Source organism: Kickxella alabastrina (genome assembly GCF_025024165.1).
Source record: "Kickxella alabastrina strain RSA 675 chromosome Unknown BX661scaffold_32, whole genome shotgun sequence".
Classification (NCBI taxonomy): Eukaryota; Fungi; Kickxellomycota; class Kickxellomycetes; order Kickxellales; family Kickxellaceae; genus Kickxella; species Kickxella alabastrina.
This window is the reverse complement of record NW_026251503.1, coordinates 48,695-72,271: the sequence shown is the minus strand read 5'-3', so window position 1 is coordinate 72,271 and position 23,577 is coordinate 48,695. Positions and strand designations below refer to the sequence as shown.

Below are 23,577 nucleotides of genomic sequence, written 5' to 3'. Positions count from 1 at the left end.
TAATACAGGTGTCAGCGCCGGGACAGCGGCTGAATTTGTATTGAGTGGCCACAGCATAGACAGCAGCATCCTGCACACAGATCTCGATCTGGACTTCAACGTAGACTCGCTGAACCTGGACAACTTGAGTGGGCTAGACTTTGATGTGTCCAACCTGCTCAGCCAGGTGAGTGGATCGGCCATGAGTGCAGTTGTCGAACCATCCAGCATGGTCCTGGCAAGCGACACGAGCGTGAGGGCCGAAGGTGCAAAAGCGCCAAAACTAAGCACCCAGCCAGAGACAGGGACACTGCACATGACAGTGTCCACTGATGTGGCAAAATCGCCACTACCCACGTCGACAGCGTCCATGCCAGCAGCAGCAGCAACACCGACGACGCTTGTCTCTGCAACACAGCCACATACGCAGCCAAAGGCGCTGGCAGCAGCGGCCGAGCGGCCTCCACCGGCGGCAGCGCAAAAACCGATTTCGCCGTCGCAGGCAGCGGCAGCCATGGCAGCGCGGCTGGCGGGTGGCGCAATAAGGCCAGTAAGGCCGGCTGGAACCGTTTCAGCAGGAACAGCACTGCGACCGCGGCCGGGTCCTCAGGCGCGACCAGTAGCCGGGGGCAGCCCAACTGCGGCGCGGCCTGCGAGTCTGGCATCACCGGGTGCTGGTAGGCCGCCGCCGGCGATGCGGCCGGGTTATCCCGGCTTGGCCAGGCCTCGGCCGGTGGCCGGCCCAACGAACCCCGCGAGCCCTGTGCGGCCTGGGATGCGGCCACCCATGCGGCCCCGGCCGACAATGCGCCCGCTCGTGTCCCCTGCAGCTGCTCGGCCGGCGATGCGGCCAACAGCGCGGCCGGTCATGCGGCCGGCGTCTGCATTGTGTGCCGGGCCAGCGAGCGCGACGACGACGAAGCCAGGGCAGCTGCAGGCAACCTCGCCTGCTTTGGCAAGGCCGGTGGCGCCAGAATCCGGAACAGCCGCAGCCGCAGCCGCAGCCACGGGCCAAGAGCCCATCACCATTGGCTCTGACGGCGACGTCGACGGCGACGCGCGGCTCTTGACCGAATCGGTGCTTGTGTCGGCGCCGGCGGCCATCGCCTCGGCGCGCGGGCTGGAGGCGCTGTACACGGCAGAGGGCGTGTTCCGCACGCTGTGCCATGGGTTCGCACCGACGCACGCCGAGTGGTCGGCACAGAACGTCGTGGCCGTCACGTGGCCACAGCTGGAGGCTGAGGCCGGCGGCGGGCGGCGGGCGCAGCGCAGGCCTGGTGACGCGTCGCGCGAGGCTTCGGCGGCAATCCACCTGTTCCGACTGCATGTGCGGCCGGCGCCGGCGTGGGACGCGAGCGCGCGGCTGCAGCCGATGGCGCCGGCGCTGCTGCCGCTGTGCGACGTGCGCATGCGGCAGGAGTGCGAGGCGGCCACGCCCAGAACGTTTCAGCTGCCGCCTGCCGCGCTGAGCGTTGCGCCGCTGTCCGGGTGGCACGGCGGCGCTAGCCAAGCCGGGAGGGGCCAGCGCATGCCCGTGGCCTCGGCACCGCGGTGCGCGTGGAGTGGCGATGGCAGCGTGCTGGCTGCGTGGGACCGCGGCGGGCGCTTCGAGCTGTTCCAGGCCGGCGCCGAGCTCAACGCGTGGCGGCCGGCATACCGCGTCGACTTTGGATGCCCGGTGGTCGCGTGCCTTTGGCTGGCCAGCGGCCGCAAGTTTGGGATTGGCCGCGCTGAGGGCGACGCCGAGGGCGGGTCCGGCTCCGGCTCCGGCTCCGGCTCTGGCGAGCGGCCGTCGCGCTGGCACGTGGACACGGCGATCGGCATCTCGCGGCTGGCGTTCTTTGGGCCGCGCAACACACACGGCAAGCAGGCGCTGGTGGTGGCGACGGCCGACGGACAGCTGGTGCTCGTCTACCAGCGCGACGACGCGTGGGCGCGCGTGGTGTCGCCACTGTCGCCGCGGCGGCGCGACGCATCGGTGGACGACGACCCGTGGAGCAACATCCCAACGGGCGCCATCACGCACGCAGACATGATGCTGGTGTCCAAGAAGTGGATCTACCTGGCCGCGCACCGTGCTGGCGCCAGAACCGTGGCGCACCCGCACGAGAGCGGTGCCATTGCCGACGAGCTGAAGCGCAGCGGCGCCATGACTGCGCCGACCGTCGAGGTTTACCGCGTCCAAGTCGAGTTTGCGTCGGACTACCATCCGCGGCTGTTCGCGACGCCACTGGTAGTGCAGCCGATCACGTTAACAGCAGCCGAGGCGCCGGTGGCAGAGGCGATGGCGGAGACGGAGGCCGGCGCTGAGGACCTGCGCGTGCCGCGCGTCATGCACGTCAAGCTGATCACAGCGCTCAACCCCGAGGCGCTGCCGGCCGACAAGAACGTGCTGGGCGAAAACCACTTTTTCCCGTTGCTGTTCGTGTCACTGGGACGCGTCGGCAACCCACAACCGCAGTCTGCCGACCCACAACCGCAGCCCGCCGGGCCTCAGCCGCAATCCACTTCCAACGCCGACTCACTCCCCACCTTCGACACGTTTGTTCAGGTGTGGCGCCTTGAGGCCGCGGCGCACGCGCAGCGCTCGGTAGCTGACCTGCTGCGTCGGCCGCCGCCGCTCAAGCTGTCGCACATGTGGACCGAGCAGCGGCGCGGCACGCTGCTGGCGGTCAACGCCAACCGCGCCGAGCGCCAGCAGCTGCGGCGACTGTTTGCCAGGCCCAGCGACACCGAATACCGCGCCCTGATGCTGACGTGGGCCGACGGCCGCGTCGAGATGCTTCGCAACTACCAGGACCGCGCCGACCGCTTTGACCAATGCGTGCCGCCGGTGCAGGCGCAGACGCACACGCACATGCGCGTCATCGGCAGCGCGCTGAGCCCGCACTACACGGCATACTTCCAGCTGGTGATGGCTGAGCGCACGGTCAACATTGGCGCCGGCGCCGGCACTAACAACGGCCCCGTCACGTGCGTGTGGGCGCAGGGCCACGCGCGCTTCCGGCTGGGCTGGACGCCGTTCTTCGGCGATGCGCCGGTTCAGGCGTACTGCGGTGACCTGCTGGCCGTGCGCATTCTCAACCAGGAGGACCCGACTGACCTGGTTGCGCTGCTGGCCAACATTGCGCGGCACGAGGAGAACCAGCCGCTGCCGCAGCCGCCGCCCAACTCCACCACTGAAAACACTGCCCTGCCAGTGCCGGCATCGCGCACGCTGGCTCAGGCGCTGCTCCGCGCGTGCACGCTGCTGGGCGCGGCGCTGCGAATCACGTCGTTGGAGCTGGACCCGCTGGCCGCGTCGACGCCGGTGGTGCGGCGGCTGCTGGGCGCCATAATGCAGACGCACTTCTTGGCGCAGCACAGCATCCAGGCCACATCGGTCGGGCTGCTGCTGCACATCGCCGCAGCCGTCGAGGCGCGCGTGTCGATCGTGCACGAGCAGGTGCTGCAAAGCGCTGCGTCCGGCTTGGCGCACCAGCAGCTGGAGTTCTCGGCTGCATGGCGCCGCTCGTTCCCGGCCACGGCCGCGCTGGTGCTGTGGTGCATCGACCTGTTCGTGGCGCTGGTGCGCGACACGTACCTGTACCTGCACGCGCGCTGCCCCGACGGCGCCGGCGCCATGCAGCGGCTGTGTGACCTGGACGCCGGAGTTGACGATAACACGGACGATAGCACCGACGCCGGGGTTGTCGCCGGCAGCCTGCCCAGCCGTCTGGCGCTGCTGTTCCACCTGCCGACGCTGGATGCGATGCGTCGGCTGATGGCGTTCGTGGCGCAGGTCGAGGGCGACCTGCTGCGGCGCATCCAGATTCTCAACAGTCTGCCACCCAACGCCGCGGTCGTCGCCGACCTCGCGCCGATGGTACAGGCGCGCGACATGGTCGTGACGACGGCGCAGCAGCTGGCGCACGCGCTGGAGGCGCTGCCCGTCAGCATGCAGCGCATGAAGGACTTTCTGGCGGCCGTGCACGATGAGTACGCCGCCGACCCCGAGTGCACGGCGCTGGGCGCACAGGCCGTGCTGGTCGCGTCGGCCGCCCTCGCCGCGCCGTTTCGCAAGCACCTGCCGGGCGTTGCACGCAGCTTTCAGCGCTTCATTCTTGAGCGCGACGCGACCGCACCTGACACGCCGGCCAATCGCCCGGCCGCGCCCAGCGCGCTGGTGCTGCACGACACGCGCTGGCTGTCGGTCGTCGCGTGCCGCGCGGCCGCGCCCGGGCTGCCTGATGCAGCGACGGTCTTTGAGACCCCGTGGCGCGTGCGGCTACCGGTGTCCGTCGCCGATGCGCGGCTGATTGTCGCCGGCGCCGACGCCGACGCACTGGTGCCGGCCGCCGAGCTGGTCGCGTGGGCGCGCGAGAAGAGTGAGTTTGAGCGCGCGCTGGACGAGGACAACGTTCTGTTTGACATCGACGACCCCGGCTTTATTTTCTTCGACACGTCCGATGCCGCACAGCCGCTGCACCCGCCGCCCGAGTCGGTGCCGCCTGCCTTTGCCGCTGCCGCCGCGCACGCCGCTGCCCAGGCGCCTGTCAGGATCACCACGCGTGTCCCGGATTTCTCCGATGTGTTGGCGCCGCTAGCCGCCGCCGCTGCCGCGCGGTCATTGGCCGCTGACATTGACGGCCTGTTTGACATGCCGGCGTTGCTTGACTCGACGTTTGCTGCCGCCGCTGCCACTGCCACTGCCGCTGATAGCTCCTCGTCCGCTCGGATGCGCGCGCGCTCGAGCTCGAGCTCAGCCACCACGCACTCGCCGTGCGCGACACCCCACACGACAGCCTCTTTTGCTTGGCCGCCGCCTGGCGCCGCTCCCGGCTTTGCGTTGGCATCGGCGTCAGGGTCGGCATCCGCTCAGCACTTTGTGCCGCACTACTCTAGCGTCGCGTCGGCCTGGGCCGCCACCGCCGGCGCCGGTGCCAGTGAGGAGCTGTCGTCGGGCTGGCAGTTCATCAGCACGCCGCGCGACCCCAAGCTGCACATCCCCACGCTTCTTGGTCAGCACGCCTACTCGCTGGCCGTCCTGCATCAGAAACGCACGCGCGCACCCGCGGCAGTGGGCGGCGGCGGCGGCGGCGGCGGCAAAAGTGGCGACGACGACGACAACGACGATAACGACGATAACGACGATAACGACGATGACACCGACGACAGCGGTATCGACATCAACGGCGACGGGATGTCCTACTGCATTGACTGGTCGCGGGCTGACGGCGTGGTCATCGACCCACTTGCTGCACCTGCGCATTCTGGCTCAGCTTTGGGAGCTGCAGGCGATGCCGAGTCTGGGGCCAGGTCCCGCAACTTTATGAACCATGCCTCGCTACTCAGCGCCATGGATCGCATCGACGTCGTTCAGAAGACAATGCTTCCTGTGGACGCTTCCTCCAAGATGTGCCTGCGCTGCGGCCATGTCACCCGCAAGCAGCAGCAGACAACAAGCGGAGCGGCTACCAACACCAGCGACTCTGCTAGCTCTGCATCTGCAGCCAGCAACGATATTGGCTGGATCGACCGCTTCCGCTTGCTGTGCGTTTGTGGTGGCTCGTGGATCGCAATATAATGATGTACATCAAGTACGGGCCGCGGTTGCAAAGTGTGCCCGTTAGTTGGTTAGTTCGTTGCTTTTTTGGATTTGGGGTTGAAATATTATATTAAAATTGCAAGGCAAGCTGGCAGCCCTTTGAGGAAATAAAGCTAAAGTGTAAATAAAAGTGTATATGCTAGGAGCGGGCGGGGCGAGAAACCCCAAGCTCTGAAAAGGACCAAGGTTCAGACCCACTCCCCACCAGCATTGCTACTTGAAGCCGCGCGATGTGCGCTGCGGCGGCCCTGCTGCCGACTTTGCCGCAAACAGCGACACAGAATCGGCGGCCGGCGCGTGGTGGTCCTCCATCGACCGCCGCGGCGACAGCAGCACACTGTGCGGCCGCTGCGAGATGCGCCTAGGTGCAGCTGCTGACCCCGCCCCGCTGCCGCTGCCTATCGCCACAGAAGACGTGCCAGCAGACAGCGCCCCGCTGGCTGTTGCCGGTAGCAGCCCAAAGTACTCGTGGTGATGCCCCGAGCCGCGCCGCACAAGCACCGGCGTGCTCACTGTGCTGCTGACGCCCGAGCTGACCGACTGCGAGCGCCGTGGCCGCGCCGTGTGGTCGGACAACACGGGCCGAATGCTGATTGGCACTGGGTCGTCCATATAGAGGTCGTCAACGCCCATACCCAGCCGTTGCCGCAGCGACACGAGCTCCTTCTTGTAGATTTGGCTCTGGTTGTAGCACGACACGAGCTCGCGCTCTGTGTCGGCCAGCCGCAGCCGCAGCGAGTTGACATCTGCCTTGAGCGTCTCTGTAATGCCCACCGAGCTGACGCTGGTCGCGCCGAACGACGACACCGACGACGACCGCGAGTGCGACGTGGCCCAGCGAGGCGATATGGCGCCAGCGCCGATCCCGATCCGACACCGCTGCAGGCACCAATGCTGCAGGGCTCAGCGTGCCGCTCATCCGCCTGTTCTGGTTGAACACGCGCTCCTGCTCCTGCTCGATTGCGCTTTCCAGGGTCATCTTCTCGCGCGTCATCAGCTCCAAACGCTGCTGCAGCTCGACAATTGTCATCTCGCTGCTGCTACTGCTGCTGTTGCAGCTAGCACCCGTGTGGACATTGAGCTGGTGGATCGTCGCCGCTGATGCTGATGCTGATGCTGATCCTGATCTGCTGCCAGCGGCGCAAACTTTGTCAAATGCTGGCTGCGCGACTTTGACCGCCCCCGGCCTTCGATGATTGTGCTGCCCTGGACTGTAGGCTTTGTGATGGGAATCGTTGATACTTGCACAAAGTCATTGTCGGCGCTGCTGGTGCGTCGCATCCGGCTGCCTGTTGTCGTGTTCTCGTCAAACCTATCACCCGCGCCACTCTAGGGACAAAATAAAAATGGCATTCAGTTCAGTTTGGTGTAGAGTGTCTGGGACTAGGGAATCATTCAGCAATGTTTTTTCTTCCTTTTTGCGCGACTGGAAAAAAGCGAGTGCTCGGGCCAGATGTAGTAGGAGTGGGAGTAAAAGTAATCGTGCATTTTTATTATATTACCTTTGTCGTCGTCCTGGGAAACGCTGATTGTGGTGACGACAAGCTCTGCGCAGAGTCGGAGCCGAAAGTCGGTTGAGTCGGAGCTGGGCTGCTTCTATCGGACATGCCTGTGCTCACGCGCGCGCGTCTGGTTTAAGTGTAAAATATAAAGGCTGCTGTTAATCCTGCCCTGTTTTTGGCTGGAAGAGCAGTTGAATAATTCCAATTCGCTGTCGATTAGAAGGAACGAAGGAAATACAAACTCCGACTGGCAATTCTGCGCTACTCTGCTCTAGGATGCTGTGATCTGTGATGATTCTGTGAAAGCCGGTGTGCGTGTGCTTTGTATGTGTCGTGTTGAATTCAGTTCCAGTTTGGGCTATTTGTCATTCGAAAATATATAAATGTATAATAAAAATAAAAATAAACATTGACAAGACGAAAAAGTCGTAAATAAAATAAATCAACATTTGCTCCTGATCATTTTTTATTTTCCTTTTCGCCCAATGCATTATTGTCAGATATAAGCGTAAACATAAAAATAAATAAATAAGCGCGCGCAATCACACAAAGAAAAATCTTCGTGCTACGATGACGACGTCACTGATTGACATCGCTTGCTATTGAATGTTGTTTCTGGGCTTATTGTGTGGGCTATTAGTGGCACAATATTTATTTGTTTATACTAACTTTAATAAAAATTGCTTTCCTCAAGGAGCACGCGACTGTTTCTGCCGCTGTTATTGTTACTGTTGTTGCTGATTCTGATTATTCTGTTTAGGGATTGCCAGACATTTTAGAACATATGCGGAATGGGAAACAGCAAATAAGTGGCAGCATAAAGGAAAAAAACAGATGGAAGCAACTAGACACTAAAGAAAGAATAAATAATAGAGCACAGGGTAAAACAATGTCGAGCACCACATCAAAAAGAAAGAGCTTAGTTGCCCTGCCGACGAAATTACTCGCCATCCTTGGGCTTGAACTCGTCGGCGCTCTTCTTGAGGAATGCTTGACCGACATTGGCTCTTCGCCCAGTAGCTTCTTCAGGTCGTCGGTGCGCTTGTCAATAATTCCTTTGACACAGCCCTGAGCATGTGGCACATGAATTCGATCTCGTTCTTGCTGATCTCGCCGCGCTTCTTGAGGTACTCGTACACCTCCTCATGTTTGACTTGCTTGTACTCGATCTTCTTGTCGACAGCGCTGCTCATCTGGTGGGAAATGTCCTTGAAGCTAAGCTTCTCGGGGCCAGTCAGCTCGTAGGTGCCCGGCTTGTGCTTGGGGTCGAGCAACATGTTGCACAAGCCGCGCGCTCCGTCCATCATAGCCATGGGCGCGAACTTGGCATGGGGATCCACCGACAGGCAGATTTTCTTCTCAGAAGCAATCTGGTGGCGGAACAGCCACATCATGTCAATGTGCAGCGAGCAGCGCACGAGCGACGCCGCATCCATACTGTCCTTGATGCGGTCAAACGCCTCCTCCATCTCACAAAGCGGTGCCAGGAAATCCATGTCGCGCATATCCTTGGCGTTGATCTTGGAGCACAGCACCAGGCCCTTGACGCCGGCCTCCTTGGCCGCAAGCACGTATGCCACGCTGGACGCACCCCAACGGTGCTCATTGACGGGCGGCACAACAATGACGACGTCAGCCTTGCGGTACACCTCGACGATCTTGTTGGCATCGTCGACGCACAGCTGGATGACCTCGGCACCGTCCTTCTTGAGCAACTTGATAAACTTATTTTCCTCATAGTAGCCGACACACACGTGCTTGAAGTGCTTGTGGTTCTCCTTAAGCATCTCGCGCGCTATCACATACCCGCTGTACATATCACCGCCAGTCACCATGACGGACTTGTAGTCGGAGGCTCAAAGATGTTGGCAAAGGTCTGCATTGCTTGTTGATTCTGGCTAAGAGTGTTTTGAATTGTGTTTTGAATGGTTATCAAAAGTGAGTGTGTGTCCAGAATAATTTTATACCATGAGCAGGCGTGTGGCTTTTATACGTGTGGCCAGCATGCACATATACATATACAGTTGCGCCAGAATAAGTTTTATTCCGCGTGGCTCGCATAGATGAAATATTTATATCGCACAGATGGTATGTGCACAGATGATATATCCATGCCACACCCAGTTGTAACTTGCTGCATCTGTTTTAATTGCAGTTAGGTTATCAGCAGCAGCATGATTTAGTTGGACAAAATAACTTTTCGGTTTTAGGTTAAGGGTTAGCCGTTGTCAGCAAGCGAGCACGCAAGTTTGTTTATTTTCTTATTTTATTGATAGCAAGGGCCAGAATTGGGACGGTGGATAGTTTTTGCCATCGCTATCATCTCAAATAGGATTGCTTACAGTGTATTCTCTCATCATTTTGCTTTTTTCGCACTACCTAATGTTATTGTAAAAAATAAATAATAGCAAAAAATGGCATCGCAAAACACACGTATCAAGGTCGGGGTCGTGGGCTTTGGCATGTCGGCCCGCGTCTTCCACTGCCCGCTGATCGCCTCAAACTCCAACTACGAGCTGGTCGCGGTGGTCGAGCGCCATGCGGCCCAGAGCAAGAGGCTGTACCCGCAGGTGCAGGTGGTTAGCAACATCGACGAATTGCTGGCCATACCGGACATTAGTCTGGTTATCATTACCACACCTAACGACACGCACGTCTCTTACGTCAAGCAGACCTTGCTCGCCGGGAAGAACTGCGTGGTTGAAAAGCCATTCACCGTCACTGAGGCAGAGGCCCGCGATCTGGCCTGCATCTCGAAAGAGACTGGAAACGTGCTGAGCGTGTTCCAAAACAGGCGCTGGGATGGCGACTACTTGACGGTCAAGCGGCTGATGGCCAACAATGCGCTGGGTGAGGTTGTTGAGATAGAGAGCCGCTTTGACCGCTTCCGCGCCTTTAAAAAGCAGAACGCCTGGCGCGAAGTGGCCGACTTCCCGGGAAGCGGCATTCTGTATGACCTGGGGGCACACTTGTTTGACCAGATTGTCGATCTGGTCGGCGTGCCCGAGTTTATAACAGGATGGTGCGCAATGAGCGCAAGATCGAGGGCGCACCCGACGACTCGTTCTTGGTTGTTCTTGACTACCCGTCAAAAAACTTCAAGGCCCTGTGCCGCGCAGGGATGCTAGTGCGTGACAAGCCCCCGCGCTTCACAGTGCTGGGAATGCGCGGAACTTTTACCAAATACGGTCTGGATGTTCAGGAAGATCAGCTCAGGAGGGCGTCACACCAGCCAATTCAGAGTACGGCAAAGACAAGAAGGAGCAGTTTGGAACTATCGATTCCGAGATCTACCCCGAGCTGCACGTGCGCGGCACAGTGACACCGACGACGGCAACTACGCGGCATACTACAACAACGTGGCTGCTGCCATCCGTGGCGAGGCCGGGCTCATTGTCACGCCCGAACAGGCTGCCAACGTCATCCGTATCATCGAGCTGGCCAAGCAGAGCAGTGCTGAGCGCAAGTCACTTCCATTCTAAAGCCGTTCTCAGCGTTGCACGCTCTGAACAAAACAATGCACGTGTACCCGCCCATTAATGCGGTTGTCGGCCGTACATAAGGCGAGTAGGATCTCTCACCCAGAATTACATATTTTTTCCCACTAATTTTTGTCCTACTTTTGGTCATGGTTATATATATTTCATAATATAGTCTATTAAGCTTTTATCCGCAGGCCGCTCATTTAATGCAATCGATGGCAAAGGCAGCAGCAACGAAACTGGCGACTACAATGGCCAAAACCCCACTCGACACACTCGTCCAAGCTCGCTATGCCGACGCCATTGCCCAAGGTGCTCTTTTGTTCACAGAGTCCACAGTTAGCCTGCAAACAGAGCAGGATGTTAATTTCGAAGTGCGGTACGTACCGGCGCTGGCCAAGAAGCCCAGCAGTAAGCCAGGGAAAAGCTTATGTCGAGTGACTTTGTCAACCCGTTTTTGCCGTTCGATCAGAGGCTGCATGTCAAGGGCCTGTGTGGCTCGCACCAGCTGCTGCTGAACAAGTACTGCGTGGTCCCATACCACCTTCTAATCACGACCGCCGAGTTCAGGCAGCAAGGCGAGCCACTGACAGAGTCCGACTTTGCTGCAGTGCTGGCCACTACCAGCAGCCTATCGCGGCCGCAGATAGTATTTTACAATTCGGGCGAGGAGTCTGGCGCCAGCCAGCCGCACAAGCATATGCAATTACTGCCAATGCCCGAATATCTTGACGCGCCTCCGACAGTGAGCATGTGGATGCGGTCTACACCCGAGCTGGGCCATACACACGTGTCCCGCGATCTCCCGTTTGCACACTTTGGCGTCCGCCTTGACTCGAGTTGCGCCTCGCCGTCTGGGCTGGCTGCTGCGTACTCCGCGGCGCTCAAGGAGTTGATGAGTGCTTACAGCGAAAGCGCGTCATACAATATGATACTGACATCCACCGCGCTCATGCTGTTTCCCCGGCGCTGCAACAGCTGGAAGGGCATATCAATTAACTCGCTTGGGTTTGCCGGGCTAGTTTTATGCAAAACAACCGCAGAATTGGACCTTGTCAAGCAGCTGGGCGTTTTGAACCTCTTGGCCAACGTCGGACACCCTGCACTCCCAAATGCAAGCAGTGCCACTCAAACCTTTGCCTGAATGTAATGTTTTTGAAGCTTTTATTGCGATTGAATGTTTTAAAAGATAAACAACTATTAAATGTTTAGCAACAGCAGCAATATTTAAAACTCGCGACTAGAAAAACCTCGGGCGAGTGAAACTGCTAATCAGAGCCCGCTGCTGAGCGTCCCGGCTCGCAAAGAAGCTCGAGTCCAGATTGAGGATCATGCCTTGGTTGTTGATTGGGATAAGCACGTTGTCGTTACCGGCCATTGTCGGGCCATTGTTGTTGGAAGCCGTATTAAATTCGGTTGACAAACTCGTTGCCCGAAATTTCGGTGTTGTCGCTGAGCTGAGTCACCGAGTTACCAACTGCGTTGGGAATGTATGCGCCATCCAAAGAAACGCCGGATTCCGCAGTGCCCTCCCGAAGAGCGCCGCTGTTGAAGGTCGTGTCACTGACTGCAGCCGGCGCGTTAACATTGCCAGCATCGACAGAGGCCTGCCGCTTGAACCAAAGACCCGGATGGGCACCGGCTGAAACAGCGGAGAAGACCTCGTTGTCATTGCCAACAACCGCTCTGCCCACGTGCCAGTTACCATGTTGACTTCGGGGTTGGAAAAAACATTGTCGTAAAGGTTGAAGTTTTCGTTGTGGTTTACGAATTTGTTATTCTCGGGTTCACAATGACGGCACCATTAAACGACGTGCTTGAATCAAGAGACGAGTCCTTCAGCTCGCCGTTGTTGACGAGGGGGGTGTTAATTGCCGTGGGCCCATTGACCATGTCGCTCCCAGAGTCAGGCTGGCCGACAATTGTCTGTCTGACAGCGAGTGGAGCTGCAGACACAACGGCAGCGGTAAAGAAAACGGCGAGAGAAGCAGTACGCATAGTGAAAATGATTGACGGAGGAGGTGCTGACTAAAGGGTGCTTGGTTAACAAAGGAAAATGAGATGTGTGAAGAAAAGGTGTATGGCGGTTATAGTTGCGAATATGTATGAATATAAAAAGAAGCGAGGCTCTATAAGGAACTCGAGGCAAAATTCAAAGAGCGAGCTTTCTAGTTTATAAACGTAAAAATGACAGCGCAAACATTTGTATGTTGAATGTTCACACTTTTCTAGTTTAAACGGACGCTAAATAATTCGCTGCTCCCAATTGTGTCGCCAGCGTTGCATGTTCAAGCAGGTGTGGGCAGGTCATCCCGTTTGTTCTTGTCATTAGTATGCCCATTCAATTTGAAATGCAAAACATAAGCCCAAGCCAGCCATATTTTATAACCAAGACAATACATAAATACAAGTGGTTGTTATAATGTGAAATATCTCGAATAATGGCAGCTAAATATTTTATTTATTAAAGAGATCCCTAAAACCCGACATTTTAGCATTGTCGACATTGCCCTCATTTTTTGGCCATGGCAGCTGCTATACGCAACAACATTATTATCAATGAAAGATTGTTGATGATTTTGAATTTGAATTTTAATACGCTTCCTATATTTTATTTATGTATATGTTTTTTGTTGGCCTAAAAGTTAACACCACAAGAGTAAACTAACGCTCCAAAAACGCACAACGCCGCCTAAATAATCCCTGTGTATCATATTAAAACTGAAAATGCGCAATCTAAAGAAGCGCCAAACAATGGCAGTCCCCCAAGCACAATGCCATCAGCCCAAATGGGGCTTTGTTGTTTTCAAATCATAACAATCTATAAGATATACGCAGACACTGCAACTCCACCACAATCATGTCAAACAATAGCACGCGCAATACGCCACAACTACAGTGGCACTCGTTAAATTTTTTTGAAAATGACATAGTGCAGCTAGTCACCAGCACCAAAAAACATCACGTTGAATCACGCGCATTCCACGCAAAGCTGTCATGTTATTAGCCCGCATTCACTTGTGTAAAGCTCATTTACAAGTTAAACTTTTTGGATATATATTTATTTAGTTATAACAACGGGCCCATCATGGAAACGATGGGATCCATTAGCTCAAACTGTTAGAAACCAGTTCTAAAGTAGTAACATAAACAATTTACTTAGGGCCCTGGCCAAGATCGTTGGTCAGCCTGTTGATGGTGACGCCGAGGCCGCCTGTGGTATCAGAGAGCGCATTCAAAAGACCGCTGAGGACGCCTTCATCCGGAGCAAACCTGGCGGGAGCAGCAGAGACGGCAGCGCAAAAAGAGCGACAAGGAAGATGACACGCATGGTTGATTGGGCAGTGAATTTACTGGACGAAAGAGTTGTCGATAAAAAAGAATGGCGGTTGTTGAGAGTAAATGTGTAGATAACTGTGATTGTATAAGGTCTCAAAAAGTTTTGTTTGACAGGCGCATGATGTCCAATTTATTGGAATTCAGAAAACGGCAGTTTTGAATAAAAACCGACAGTATTGGAGCCACTTGCTAGAGAAAAGCACCGCAGGTAGATAAATTCACTCTAAACTAAATGCCAGTTACTGTGTAGAGATATATATAACAGTAGCTCAAATTGAACGTAGACATAGTCTGATAGTAGGCTGGAACCAAATGCTAGTTGGCAGACCATTGACAAGCGCGCAGCTAAATGGAACCAGAGAAGTAAAGATGCTGGTTTGTCTTTATTTGTAAGCTTTCTTTACTAAAAGACAATTACAAACTTTAAAGCACTGTTGCTACTACTACTACTACTGCTGCTACTACTTATACTGTTGCTTTCTGTATGTGTAACGCGCATCACCATTCACAATAAAAGAACAAGACTGAATTGTTTTGAACAATTGAAGTGAAGTGAAGTAAATCGAAAACAAAATATTTTGCGCTACAAAGTGCTCTGAGCTCAGGCATATCGTTACCCAACAAAAAATTTAATATTGGCAAAAAGCTAGCACCTCCAAGTTTCGATCTTGGGACCTCAGGGTTATGAGCCCTGCGCGCTTCCTCTGCGCCAAGGTGCTTTGTGCTGGAGTAGATTAGACAAGCTAATCAACCAACTCTTGAATATAGTGTTCTTACAAAAGTAGTAGTACTAGCAAAATTGTTTATATGATTGCAACTTTTTTATGGTGGTGAGGTTGGTTGTTAAAAAGTTAATAAAACAAAATATAACCAGTTCTTGTCGCAAGTGTTTATAAATCAGTGGCATGTTGTGGATAAATGCATTGGCGCTCAGCTGCTGAGCGGGCGCGTGTCACATGCACTCGCGGTTTTTAAAACGAATGATGCGTCTCTTCCAGGCAAATCGCCCCATGCAGGATGGGGCTCACCGCTTTTTCTCACCTCCGCATCGGAAATGATGAGTCAAGCCAATAATAGATGGCTTCGCCGCCAAGGCTGCATGCGGATGAGATTAATTTCACAATGATGAATGAAAAAAGGGTTTGTCAACGTTTGCAATTTTCTTTCTGTCTTTGTTAACTCTTCAATTGCGAAATTTACAATAAAATCCCGCCTTAAAACATACACAATCACACAATTCGTCGATGATGGCGACCGCAAACCGCTTGTCGTTCATGGATGAAGAGGCTCCGCCCACATACACGCCGTTTCCGCGGCCAGAGGAACAGTCGATAGACGCCGGCGCCGGCGCGCCGATAGTAAGGGCCCAGGCACCGCACATAGTTTTCAACCCGTCGGACCCGCGCAGCCAGCACACACGCAATTTTTATGGCGGCGACAACGCCCCGCTGGTGCCGCCCAGACGGGCCGATGTGGCGGCAGGGCCAATGCCTGTCAACCCACGGCTGCCGCAGCGGCTGAACGCCGGCTACGAGCAGATGGAGACGGCGCTGCACCTAACGCCACACATGCAGCCGTCGCCGATGCAGCTTCACCAGCCCATAACAACAGCTGTCTTTTCGCATGCACCGCCCGGCCCGACAGACGGCACGGTCAGCTACTCGACGCTGCGAGATGCACCGACAACAGCGCGCGTTTTCCAGGGCCCGGGACAGTTGGCAGACACTGGCAGCAGCGACACCGCCCGGACGCCCTGGTGAGCAGCTGGCCGGCTAGGCACGGCAGCACCGCCGGATACCCGGGCATGCCTCACACAGCAGTAGTCACCGTCAATTGCCCAGCATGCAGGAACACAGGGTGGCTGGGGTCCAGGACACAGTGCTCCTGCCCAATGGGCGTAGCGGCCAGAGGCCAGTTGGCGCGACCATCTCAATCGTCACTCCTGGGCTTTTTGGAGGACATGCTGACGCCGCACCTCAGCAGCTACAGCAGCCACGCTGCGCAGCAGCATCAGCACCCCTTTTCACGCGGCGGCGGCGGCGGCGGCAGCAGCACCACGCCCGCGTACGCGCACAGCATCCCGGGCCTTGGGGCGCTGTGCCCCCACTGCACCGGCCGGTCGTACTTCCGCAATGCTGGGGCGCAAGAGTTGCCGGCGGGCCGCGAGTTGGAACGGCAGTACGGTGGACCGCCGCCGCCGTGCGAAGTATGCGGCAACCGCGGGCGGCTACGCTGAGCCTGCACCATGTAACCACGGTTCATTCCCCTTGACTCCTTCCTTTGACAAGGCGCTGTTATTTTGTACAAAACCCCCCTTATTACGCTTGTCCCATTGTGCTTGATTGCACTTGCACCCACAGCACTCTTTCCGGCGGCATTGCATCATGGCATGCGCTAAATATATAGACAATTTTGATAGAGAACAGGTCGCCATCACCCGCTCGCTTCCCTTGCTGATTACTCAGACCACGTGTTGAGAATGGGTTCAGCCGCGTTGCGAAATAGCGGTTCCGCCCGGCTATTAAATGCAGTGGGAAAATGTTAAATATTGACAGAAACGAATCGAGATTAGTTGGGAAAAGCTGTGCGGCGGGGCTCACGCAGCGGCCTGGCGCTTGGCAGTGCCGATCTGGCACGAGTTGACCTTGGTCGCGAACTGCAGCGAGCACAGCGACTCCTGCGCGCTGGCGGGGCTGGGGTTGACGCACACAAACATGAGCGTCTTGGAGTTGCCGCCCAGAGACTCCTGCAGCAGGTGCGTGAGCTTCGAGTTGCGGTACGGCACGTGGCGGCTGCCCTTGGCCAGCGCCGCGATCACGTCGCCGAGGCTGGACAGCGACTTGTTGATGGCCTGCGTCTCCTTGAGGCGGTCGCCCTTGGACCCCGAGCTGGACAGCCGCTCTGACCCAGCTAAGTCAATGAGGTTGAGCACACCCGACGACGACTCGCCGGTCAGCATGTTCTTGCCGCGCAGGTACAGCGTAAACACACTATGCGACCGCGAAGAGCGCTCGTTGCAGTTCGTTGCCGCGACGGTGCGGTTCTCAGCTGCCCGCGCCAGCAGCCAGTGCACGCGCTCGGCGCTGTCGACCGCGACCGTGGTTATGTTCTTGACGCGCGTATGGCCCTCGCTGTCCTGGTAGATCTCGAGCCTGGCCTGCCTGTCGCCGCCCTGCTGCGCGCTGTGGCCTGCCGGCACGAGCAGGTCCTGCAGCGTCTCGTTGTAGATCTCCAAAAACTGGCCCTCGAGCGTATACTCCCACCCGCGCTCGGCCAGCTTGCTCGTGTTGTCGTATATCTGCTGGACGGCGCGCGGGATGATGCCCAGGATCTTGCGTTCGGGCCTGGCCGACGTAATGGCGTCCGGGCCCTGCATCGTGTGCGTCTTGCCGCTGCCCGTTTGCCCGTAGGCAAAGATGCATACCGGGTACCCATCAAGCGCCGACTGGATCAGCTGCGAGACCTCGTCGAACACAAGGTCCTGCGTCGAGTCGGGCGCGAACACGCGGTCGAACTTGAAGGGGAACGCCCTGGCCGTGGTCTTGCCGAGCGCGTTCTCGCTGGACTGCGAAAGCTCGATCTCGTTCTTCTCCTCGCACTCTGGGAACGAAAGCGGCAGCGCACCGGCCATGGCCTTCTCCTCGCCCACCAGCGGCCGCACGCGGCAGAAGACGCGGATGTTGCCCTTGAGCTCCTGGACTGTGTTGTGCAGCCGGCGCCGCGTTGTCTCCTCGGTGCGCAGCTTGGCCTCAAGCTCCGAGACGTCGCAGTTGCGCGACGCCAGCGCCTCCTCGAGCTCGGCAATGTGGATCTCGCGCTCGCTGAGAATATCCTCGAGCCGCTCTGCCTTGGCCTTGAGGGTGCGGCTGCCGCTCTCGATCTCCAGCTGGTCGCTTGCCTGCTTGGAGACCGTGTTCTCAAGACGCATGCACTCCTCCTTCTTTGCCTTTAGCCGCGCCTGCGTCGACTCGAGCAAGTCTTGGAGGTCGGAAATGCTCTTTTTGAGCGCACGCTGCTCGTCCAGCAGCTGCTCCTCCTGGCGCTTAAACTTGCGCTGGATGTCATCCAGCGCGTCCTCGTGCGCGCGCCTCTCGCTCTGCAGCAAGCGCTGGCGCTCGGCAGCGGTCTCCTGCAACGTCTGAAGCTGCTTTTCCGCCGTCTCTAGCTTTGTGGTCAGAATGCTCTTGTCAAACTCGAGCTGGGTGACCTGCGTGCTGTTATGCTCAAGCTCGACGCTGAGGAGCTTCTTTGATTTGCGCGCCGTCCTGTTCTTCATGATCATGTACTTTGAGAACTCCTCCAGGTCCTTGAGCCGCCCGTTGATGTCGCTCTCGGGGCGATTGTGGATGGCTGGCGGCGGCCCCAGCGCAATGTCCTCGTCGTCGTCGTCGTCGTCCTCATCAAAAACGCTATTCAGCTCGATCCTGGAGCTGCTGACAATGCCATTGTCGGTCTCTTGCATCACCCTGCCAGCGCCATTCCCTGCAGCGGCCGGCTTTGGCTTCATTGCGGCCGGTGCGTCGAGGCGTCTGCGCTTGACGCTATCCGAGGGCGGAACGGCACTCCTGGGCGGCATGACCCCAGCCCTGCCCACGTTCACGCGCCCTCGAGTGGTCGAAGTCCTGTTCGGAGCCAGTCTAGTTGGCGCGCCAGCCATGCCAGGCTTTCTCGGCGCGACACGAATGCCGGCACCAGCGACAGGGGGGAGCTTTGCTGCAGCGCCATTCTGCTTGGGTGTCACTGTGAATCCCTGTGACGATCTCCGCCCAGTGAGAATTGTTTCTGCGCCGCTTGGCTTTGTAAGCCTGGAGGACGGAATTTTAAGCTGGCGGGCCTGGCCCATATCGTTCAGCTCTGCCAACGACGCCGCATGAGCACCGGGCTCATCTGCGTCTCCGGGCACCCTGCGCTTGCCGTTAGGCGCGCCACCTTTCGTGTTTGCGCTGCTGGCCGACGCGCTCGTAAACCCGCCTATCTTGCTAGGCGGTCTCAGCATCGACCCGGGTATGCGTAGTCCTGTCGCCTAAATACTTAAAAATCAAACTTAAGGTTTATTATTGGCAGCTGCACTGTCGAAAATTTTTTGTAAACAAAAAAGAAGGGGTAAATAAAAAACTGCTGTTGCCCACTTACCATGTCTGTTCCTCTCTTTATTTTAGCAAATTTGACGGTAGATAGAGCGATTATAAATATATCGATTCAAGTGCAAACTATTGTGTATTTTTAAAATTTATAATTGAATGAACAAAAGTTGAAAACAAGAAGAATAAAGAGAAGAAAAGGGGGGAAATTAATAAAAGAGCGACAACCTGTTTCAACTGGCCCTCCTCTTCCTCTTTTTTTATGTTTTTTGTCAAGGCGGCACTCTGCAGAGTGCCAGGCTTGGTTGCTTTCCACAACCAACAGAAAAATATAAATGTAAACAAATACTAATCTGATCTGCAAATGTATGTGATCAAATTTGCTGCACTAATATCCAAACACAAAAATCAACTACATAATTTTAACCCGCAAAGTTGTCCTTTTTGAACCCGTACTTCTTCTGCTCGTAGAAGAGATCAGTCCGGGCGGTACCGACGTTGATAATCTTTGGGCAGCCGTCACGGTCTTTCTCAAGGTCCACGCACTCACTGCAATAGAATGCGTCCGATATTCCCTTGCCGCTGCATATTATGCACCTACCCTGGAAGCTGCCGTAGTTGCACTCGTCGCAGATGTGAACAGTTTTTTGCGGCCGCACTAGCGAGTCACAAATCACGCACTTGCCGTCGCATTTCTCGCACAGCCTGCCAATCGCGATGCCCGACAACTGCCGGCAAAACATGAGGTCATGGTGGTGTCTGGCCATTTGCTAAATGTACGCGCGCGTGGAGTGAAGTGGAGTGAAAAAGGTATTGCTTTCGGCGTAGATACGATATAAATACCAAAAGTATTGTTCTTTTTTAAAAATAAAAATAGCTTACTGAAACTTGAATACAAAACGATCCGCAGCATACAATCAAACAGGGTGGGTGGGTAATCGACGCAACAAAAAATTATTCTTGAAAGTCGGCAATTGTCCAGACCTGACTATTACATGCCAAACCTCGTGACATTAATAATAAATATACAAAAATTTTAGTCGCACACAGCTTACTCATCGTCGCTGTAGAAGCTGCCGGAACTCGAAGCTCTCGAGACAAACTCAACATCCGCAGCCCCAGTACTGCTCTGAGGCATGTCTGATGCCCTCTTTCCGATTACAACAGAGTTTTTCTTGTACTCGCGAATCCCGCTCAGCACCTGTCTGTACTCGGCTGCCGCCTGGTCCAGCGGAATGGTGTCGACGGTGCTGTATGCCGAGCTAAAGGGGCCGGGAAACACAACTTCGCTACTACCATCGAGCTGCTCCTTGGATGGCTGAAGGGGGTTCTTTTGGCGCCGTGTTTTGCCCAGCTGCGGCAGTGGTGGCTTCAGATAGCCAGTACTCAGCCCAGGAAGAGGCATCGAAAGTAAACCGACAATAAAATAATGAGTGTTCAGCAATTTAGTCAGGTCAGGAAAAATGAATAAAGCAATGCGTGGTCGATTCTCTATCCTGTAAAAAAAGTTTTTAAAAAAAAGGCTAGGGTCAAATGCTCGCGCACACTTTGCATATGGGTTGACTGCATTTTTAGGCCTCGCATGTTGACCCGTCTATCCGCTGACGCTTTGCCGCATTCTCTGCAAGCGCCGAGTCATCAGTCTGGTCGGTCGACCTGCCTACATGCCGACCGACAGGCCGGGTGTCCCCAGCACCGCCAACTAAATCAGGCTTGCACTTCTTTTCCGCAACCACCGCCTCTACCTCCATCCCCGCCGCATCTTCATTGGACTGGCGGGCCGCCTGGGCCTGCTGAACCAGTTCTGCGCTGACATACCACAGTGGGCGAGTTGTTGGCGGGCGCTTTTCCTTGACAGCGTGCTCGTGTATCAGGCGCTCGATATGTGCCTTTGAAGCGTGCGGAATCTGTGCCTTTAGCTCTTCGACTAGGCGCAACACTCCGAGGGACGACCCGTGCACAACGCTGACCAGGGCAAAAAAATCCTTGTCGCTGACCTCATTTCCCTTGCGAGGAAGGGGGGCTGTCGGGTTGTCTACTTTGCTTGCGCTCTCTTTCTGTCGAGTGGGCTGAATGTCGCCGGGATTAGTGCTGATATGCAGTGGCAGCGTGGTTTCAATTGGAGTTACTGCCAGTGCGGCTAGCATGCCGTATTTGCCTGCATTGTCAAGATCTGCATAGTTGATTTCATCCCACACCAGCCCAATGATGACAGGTGTAAGTAGCTGCACGCGTTGCCGCCGACGTTGGCGTTGGCGCGGCTGTGGATCGGCGTGCAGGTCAGTTTGGTTTTGCGGCCGCTCTTCGAAAGAAACCTTGCGCCGCGAGCGAACTGTCTTGATAATCGAGAGCTCCTCGGCGCCATCGGCGCACTCTGCGGGCTCGTCGACATCCATATCGCCGGCACATACTTCCTCACTGGCGTCGATTTCTTCAATGACCTCGTCCTCGGAAACAAATTCTGAGTCGCTTTCAGAATCGGAGTCGTCGTCGTCGCCATCGCTCTGGCTACCTGTATCAGCTTGCTCGTGCATGCCAAAGTGTGATCGGGGGGCATTATCCCCAACGATAAAGCCATTTTCTTCGTCAAAGTCCTCGTCATCTTCGTCGTCGTCATCGTCCTCGTCGTCTTCATCATCATCATTGTCTTCATCATCTTCGCTGTGCAGATCCTCGCCCTCGCCCTCATCGTCCTCCCACTCTGCGTCGCTGTCAACATCGTAGTCCAGCTCGGAAGTGTCCTGTGCAAATGGTCGCCGTCCGCTGACATTGCGCAGCTGGCGACTCCACGTGCCCCAGTACGCCGGGCGCCGGCTGCCATGAAAATGAATCAGCTTCATGGGCATCTGCCGGAGTCGCCACTGGTAAAGCTCAGCCTCGTCCAGTTCAAAGCCGTCGCTGACAGGTATGGCTGGAACAGGACGAGCAACAAACTTTCGTGGGCAAGCCGCAAACTCGTTTAGGTACGCCCGCATTTCCGAATCGCCGCGGCGGTTGCAAACAATCTGCCCGGAAGGTGCGGCACCCAACACTGCGTCAATGCGGCTGGGTTCAAACGTCGGCGACGGCTGGTACCAAAACATCGCAGTGTTAATCCTGACATGGAATGGCAAAAACACAGTCGCGTAGTAGCTCTTGCCCCCCGTCTCGTGAGATGCCACAGTCTGCCGCTTGGTCTTTTCCGCCCCCCTGTCTTTAGTGAAAAAGCTTTGCAAGCTCTGTTGGCCTCGCAACAGGTGCGAATTGTGTGGCTGCTTTTTTGGAGATGTTGGAAGCCCGGGCTTGTTTCCTGTCGCTGTCACTTCGACCACAGTGTCAGTGCTGTTGAGGGACTGCCCAGTCATCGGTACTGCTGCAGCTTCTTCTACTGTCGCTGTTGCTGCTGCCGCCGTCGACTGAGCTTTGATTTTGAGTTTCTTTAGTGTGCCGGCTAGGATCTGGGTTTGTATCTCGGCATTGAGTGACCGGAACCACTGCACGCACTCAGAGTGGGCGTTTTCGCGGGCACTGCGACGCTTCAATACGATCTCGCGCACGTCCTCTGGAAATAACGATAGGTCGCGCACCTCCCACCGCTGTATCGACAGGCTGTTAGGAACGTCGCCAAGATCTATTTGGCAGCATGTCTTTAGGTCATCGAGAAGAACACCGTAGTTCTTGTGATCGGCGATCGACACGATTGCAGACTCGACAGTGCCCGGTGCTAAAATGTCAGAGTTGCTAGTAGTGGCTGCGCCGAATACCACTGGACATAGTTGCGCCTCTATCGACTTTACTAGCGAGGCGATGGTGACATCCCTCTCCTGCACCATCATGGCGATCAGTGTATGGTGCTCTACGGATATGGTGCTCAGAGGAAGGCTGTCTCTGTTTTCCTGCTTCAGCTGCGCTATCAATTGATGGAATTTGAATACTGCGGCGACAACCGAGGGGTGTCTTTCAAGCCCTAGTTTCTTTTCGGAAAATGCGATCTTGCCATTTTTAAAAGATACCGCAGAACTGTCCTGGCGGGCAGGCTTTGCTGGTGTGTCCGTCGCTTCAGCCGTCTCTGGCGGTGGTAATGCCTGCTGCTGCTGCTGATGCTGCTTCTTTTTTCTCCTCTTTGGTGCTGTGGTATCTATAACCATACAGTCCGAGTCGACTTGGTCGCTGCTAGCAAACAATGGCGCTTCCTCGGCGTCTATTTTGAACGGTTCAATGCACATTCAGGTTTTTAAGATTACTTTGTCGAATTAGTACCATTAAATTTAACACAAATACTGGAAATTCCTGTGTACTGGGATTTGCTTCAAGCAAAAAAATGCAAACCTTGTTTTGGGCCAAGGCGACCGAAAAAGTGCATGAGCGACGCCGTCTTTTTCTTCTTTGGAGTATTGTGATTGTCGGTGGAGGTCATGTTTCCAAATTATCAAAATGTAAAGAAATAAAAAACAGTCGCTTGAATTTGAAATAAATGCAAAATAAAATAAAACGAACGCAATGTAAAAGTGCGCAGGACGCGACGAGCGGTTTCATTTTTCTTGCACCCGAAAATCGCGAAATCAAGAAATAGACGACATACACGCGTTGGCATTGGCATTGATTTTTTGATTTTGATATATTCAACG

General features: G+C 55.9%; 9 protein-coding genes and 1 non-coding gene across 10 annotated transcripts; 4 read left to right on the top strand and 6 right to left on the bottom strand.

Moving 5' to 3' along the window:
- Positions 1-5,624: 5,624 nt before the first annotated feature.
- Positions 5,625-6,664, bottom strand: BX661DRAFT_188636 (uncharacterized protein). The gene is given in 2 exon segments (XM_051537449.1): positions 5,625-6,445; positions 6,456-6,664. 2 exon segments carry the CDS (start codon positions 6,594-6,596, stop codon positions 5,780-5,782), a joined length of 807 nt encoding a protein of 268 aa, XP_051388885.1. The 5' UTR covers positions 6,597-6,664; the 3' UTR covers positions 5,625-5,779.
- A 1,850-nt stretch (positions 6,665-8,514) lies between these two features.
- Positions 8,515-9,015, top strand: BX661DRAFT_188631 (uncharacterized protein; the record flags this gene model as incomplete). Its single annotated transcript, XM_051537448.1, has 1 exon — positions 8,515-9,015. One exon carries the CDS (start codon positions 8,515-8,517, stop codon positions 8,806-8,808), a length of 294 nt encoding a protein of 97 aa, XP_051388884.1. The 3' UTR covers positions 8,809-9,015.
- Positions 9,016-9,400: 385 nt separating this feature from the next.
- On the top strand, positions 9,401-10,700 carry BX661DRAFT_188630 (oxidoreductase domain-containing protein). The gene is given in 4 exon segments (XM_051537447.1): positions 9,401-10,075; positions 10,087-10,264; positions 10,285-10,386; positions 10,452-10,700. 4 exon segments carry the CDS (start codon positions 9,483-9,485, stop codon positions 10,548-10,550), a joined length of 972 nt encoding a protein of 323 aa, XP_051388883.1. The 5' UTR covers positions 9,401-9,482; the 3' UTR covers positions 10,551-10,700.
- Positions 10,688-11,765, top strand: BX661DRAFT_188629 (ATP adenylyltransferase-domain-containing protein). The gene is made up of 2 exons (XM_051537446.1): positions 10,688-10,929; positions 10,971-11,765. The coding sequence occupies exons 1-2, from the start codon at positions 10,757-10,759 to the stop codon at positions 11,692-11,694; spliced, it is 897 nt and encodes a 298-aa protein (XP_051388882.1). The 5' UTR covers positions 10,688-10,756; the 3' UTR covers positions 11,695-11,765.
- Positions 11,766-12,715, bottom strand: BX661DRAFT_188628 (uncharacterized protein). Its single transcript, XM_051537445.1, is given in 4 exon segments — positions 11,766-12,002; positions 12,025-12,211; positions 12,256-12,330; positions 12,342-12,715. 4 exon segments carry the CDS (start codon positions 12,546-12,548, stop codon positions 11,791-11,793), a joined length of 681 nt encoding a protein of 226 aa, XP_051388881.1. The 5' UTR covers positions 12,549-12,715; the 3' UTR covers positions 11,766-11,790.
- Positions 12,716-14,536: 1,821 nt separating this feature from the next.
- On the bottom strand, positions 14,537-14,608 carry BX661DRAFT_t125. Its single transcript has one exon. It is a non-coding gene; the product is annotated as a tRNA-Met (tRNA).
- A 528-nt stretch (positions 14,609-15,136) lies between these two features.
- Positions 15,137-16,125, top strand: BX661DRAFT_200799 (uncharacterized protein; the record flags this gene model as incomplete). The annotated part of the gene is made up of 2 exons (XM_051538450.1): positions 15,137-15,645; positions 15,675-16,125. 2 exons carry the CDS (start codon positions 15,137-15,139, stop codon positions 16,123-16,125), a joined length of 960 nt encoding a protein of 319 aa, XP_051388880.1.
- Positions 16,126-16,485: 360 nt separating this feature from the next.
- BX661DRAFT_146510 (P-loop containing nucleoside triphosphate hydrolase protein) lies at positions 16,486-17,817 on the bottom strand (the record flags this gene model as incomplete). The annotated part of the gene is made up of 1 exon (XM_051533174.1): positions 16,486-17,817. One exon carries the CDS (start codon positions 17,815-17,817, stop codon positions 16,486-16,488), a length of 1,332 nt encoding a protein of 443 aa, XP_051388879.1.
- A 1,575-nt stretch (positions 17,818-19,392) lies between these two features.
- Positions 19,393-19,737, bottom strand: BX661DRAFT_146522 (PHD finger-like domain-containing protein 5A; the record flags this gene model as incomplete). Its single annotated transcript, XM_051533175.1, has 1 exon — positions 19,393-19,737. One exon carries the CDS (start codon positions 19,735-19,737, stop codon positions 19,393-19,395), a length of 345 nt encoding a protein of 114 aa, XP_051388878.1.
- Positions 19,738-20,438: 701 nt separating this feature from the next.
- On the bottom strand, positions 20,439-23,440 carry BX661DRAFT_188622 (uncharacterized protein). Its single transcript, XM_051537444.1, has 2 exons — positions 23,279-23,440; positions 20,439-23,150 (listed from the first exon to the last, which is right to left on the bottom strand). The coding sequence occupies exons 1-2, from the start codon at positions 23,364-23,366 to the stop codon at positions 20,542-20,544; spliced, it is 2,697 nt and encodes an 898-aa protein (XP_051388877.1). The 5' UTR covers positions 23,367-23,440; the 3' UTR covers positions 20,439-20,541.
- Between the last annotated feature and the right edge of the window lie 137 nt (positions 23,441-23,577).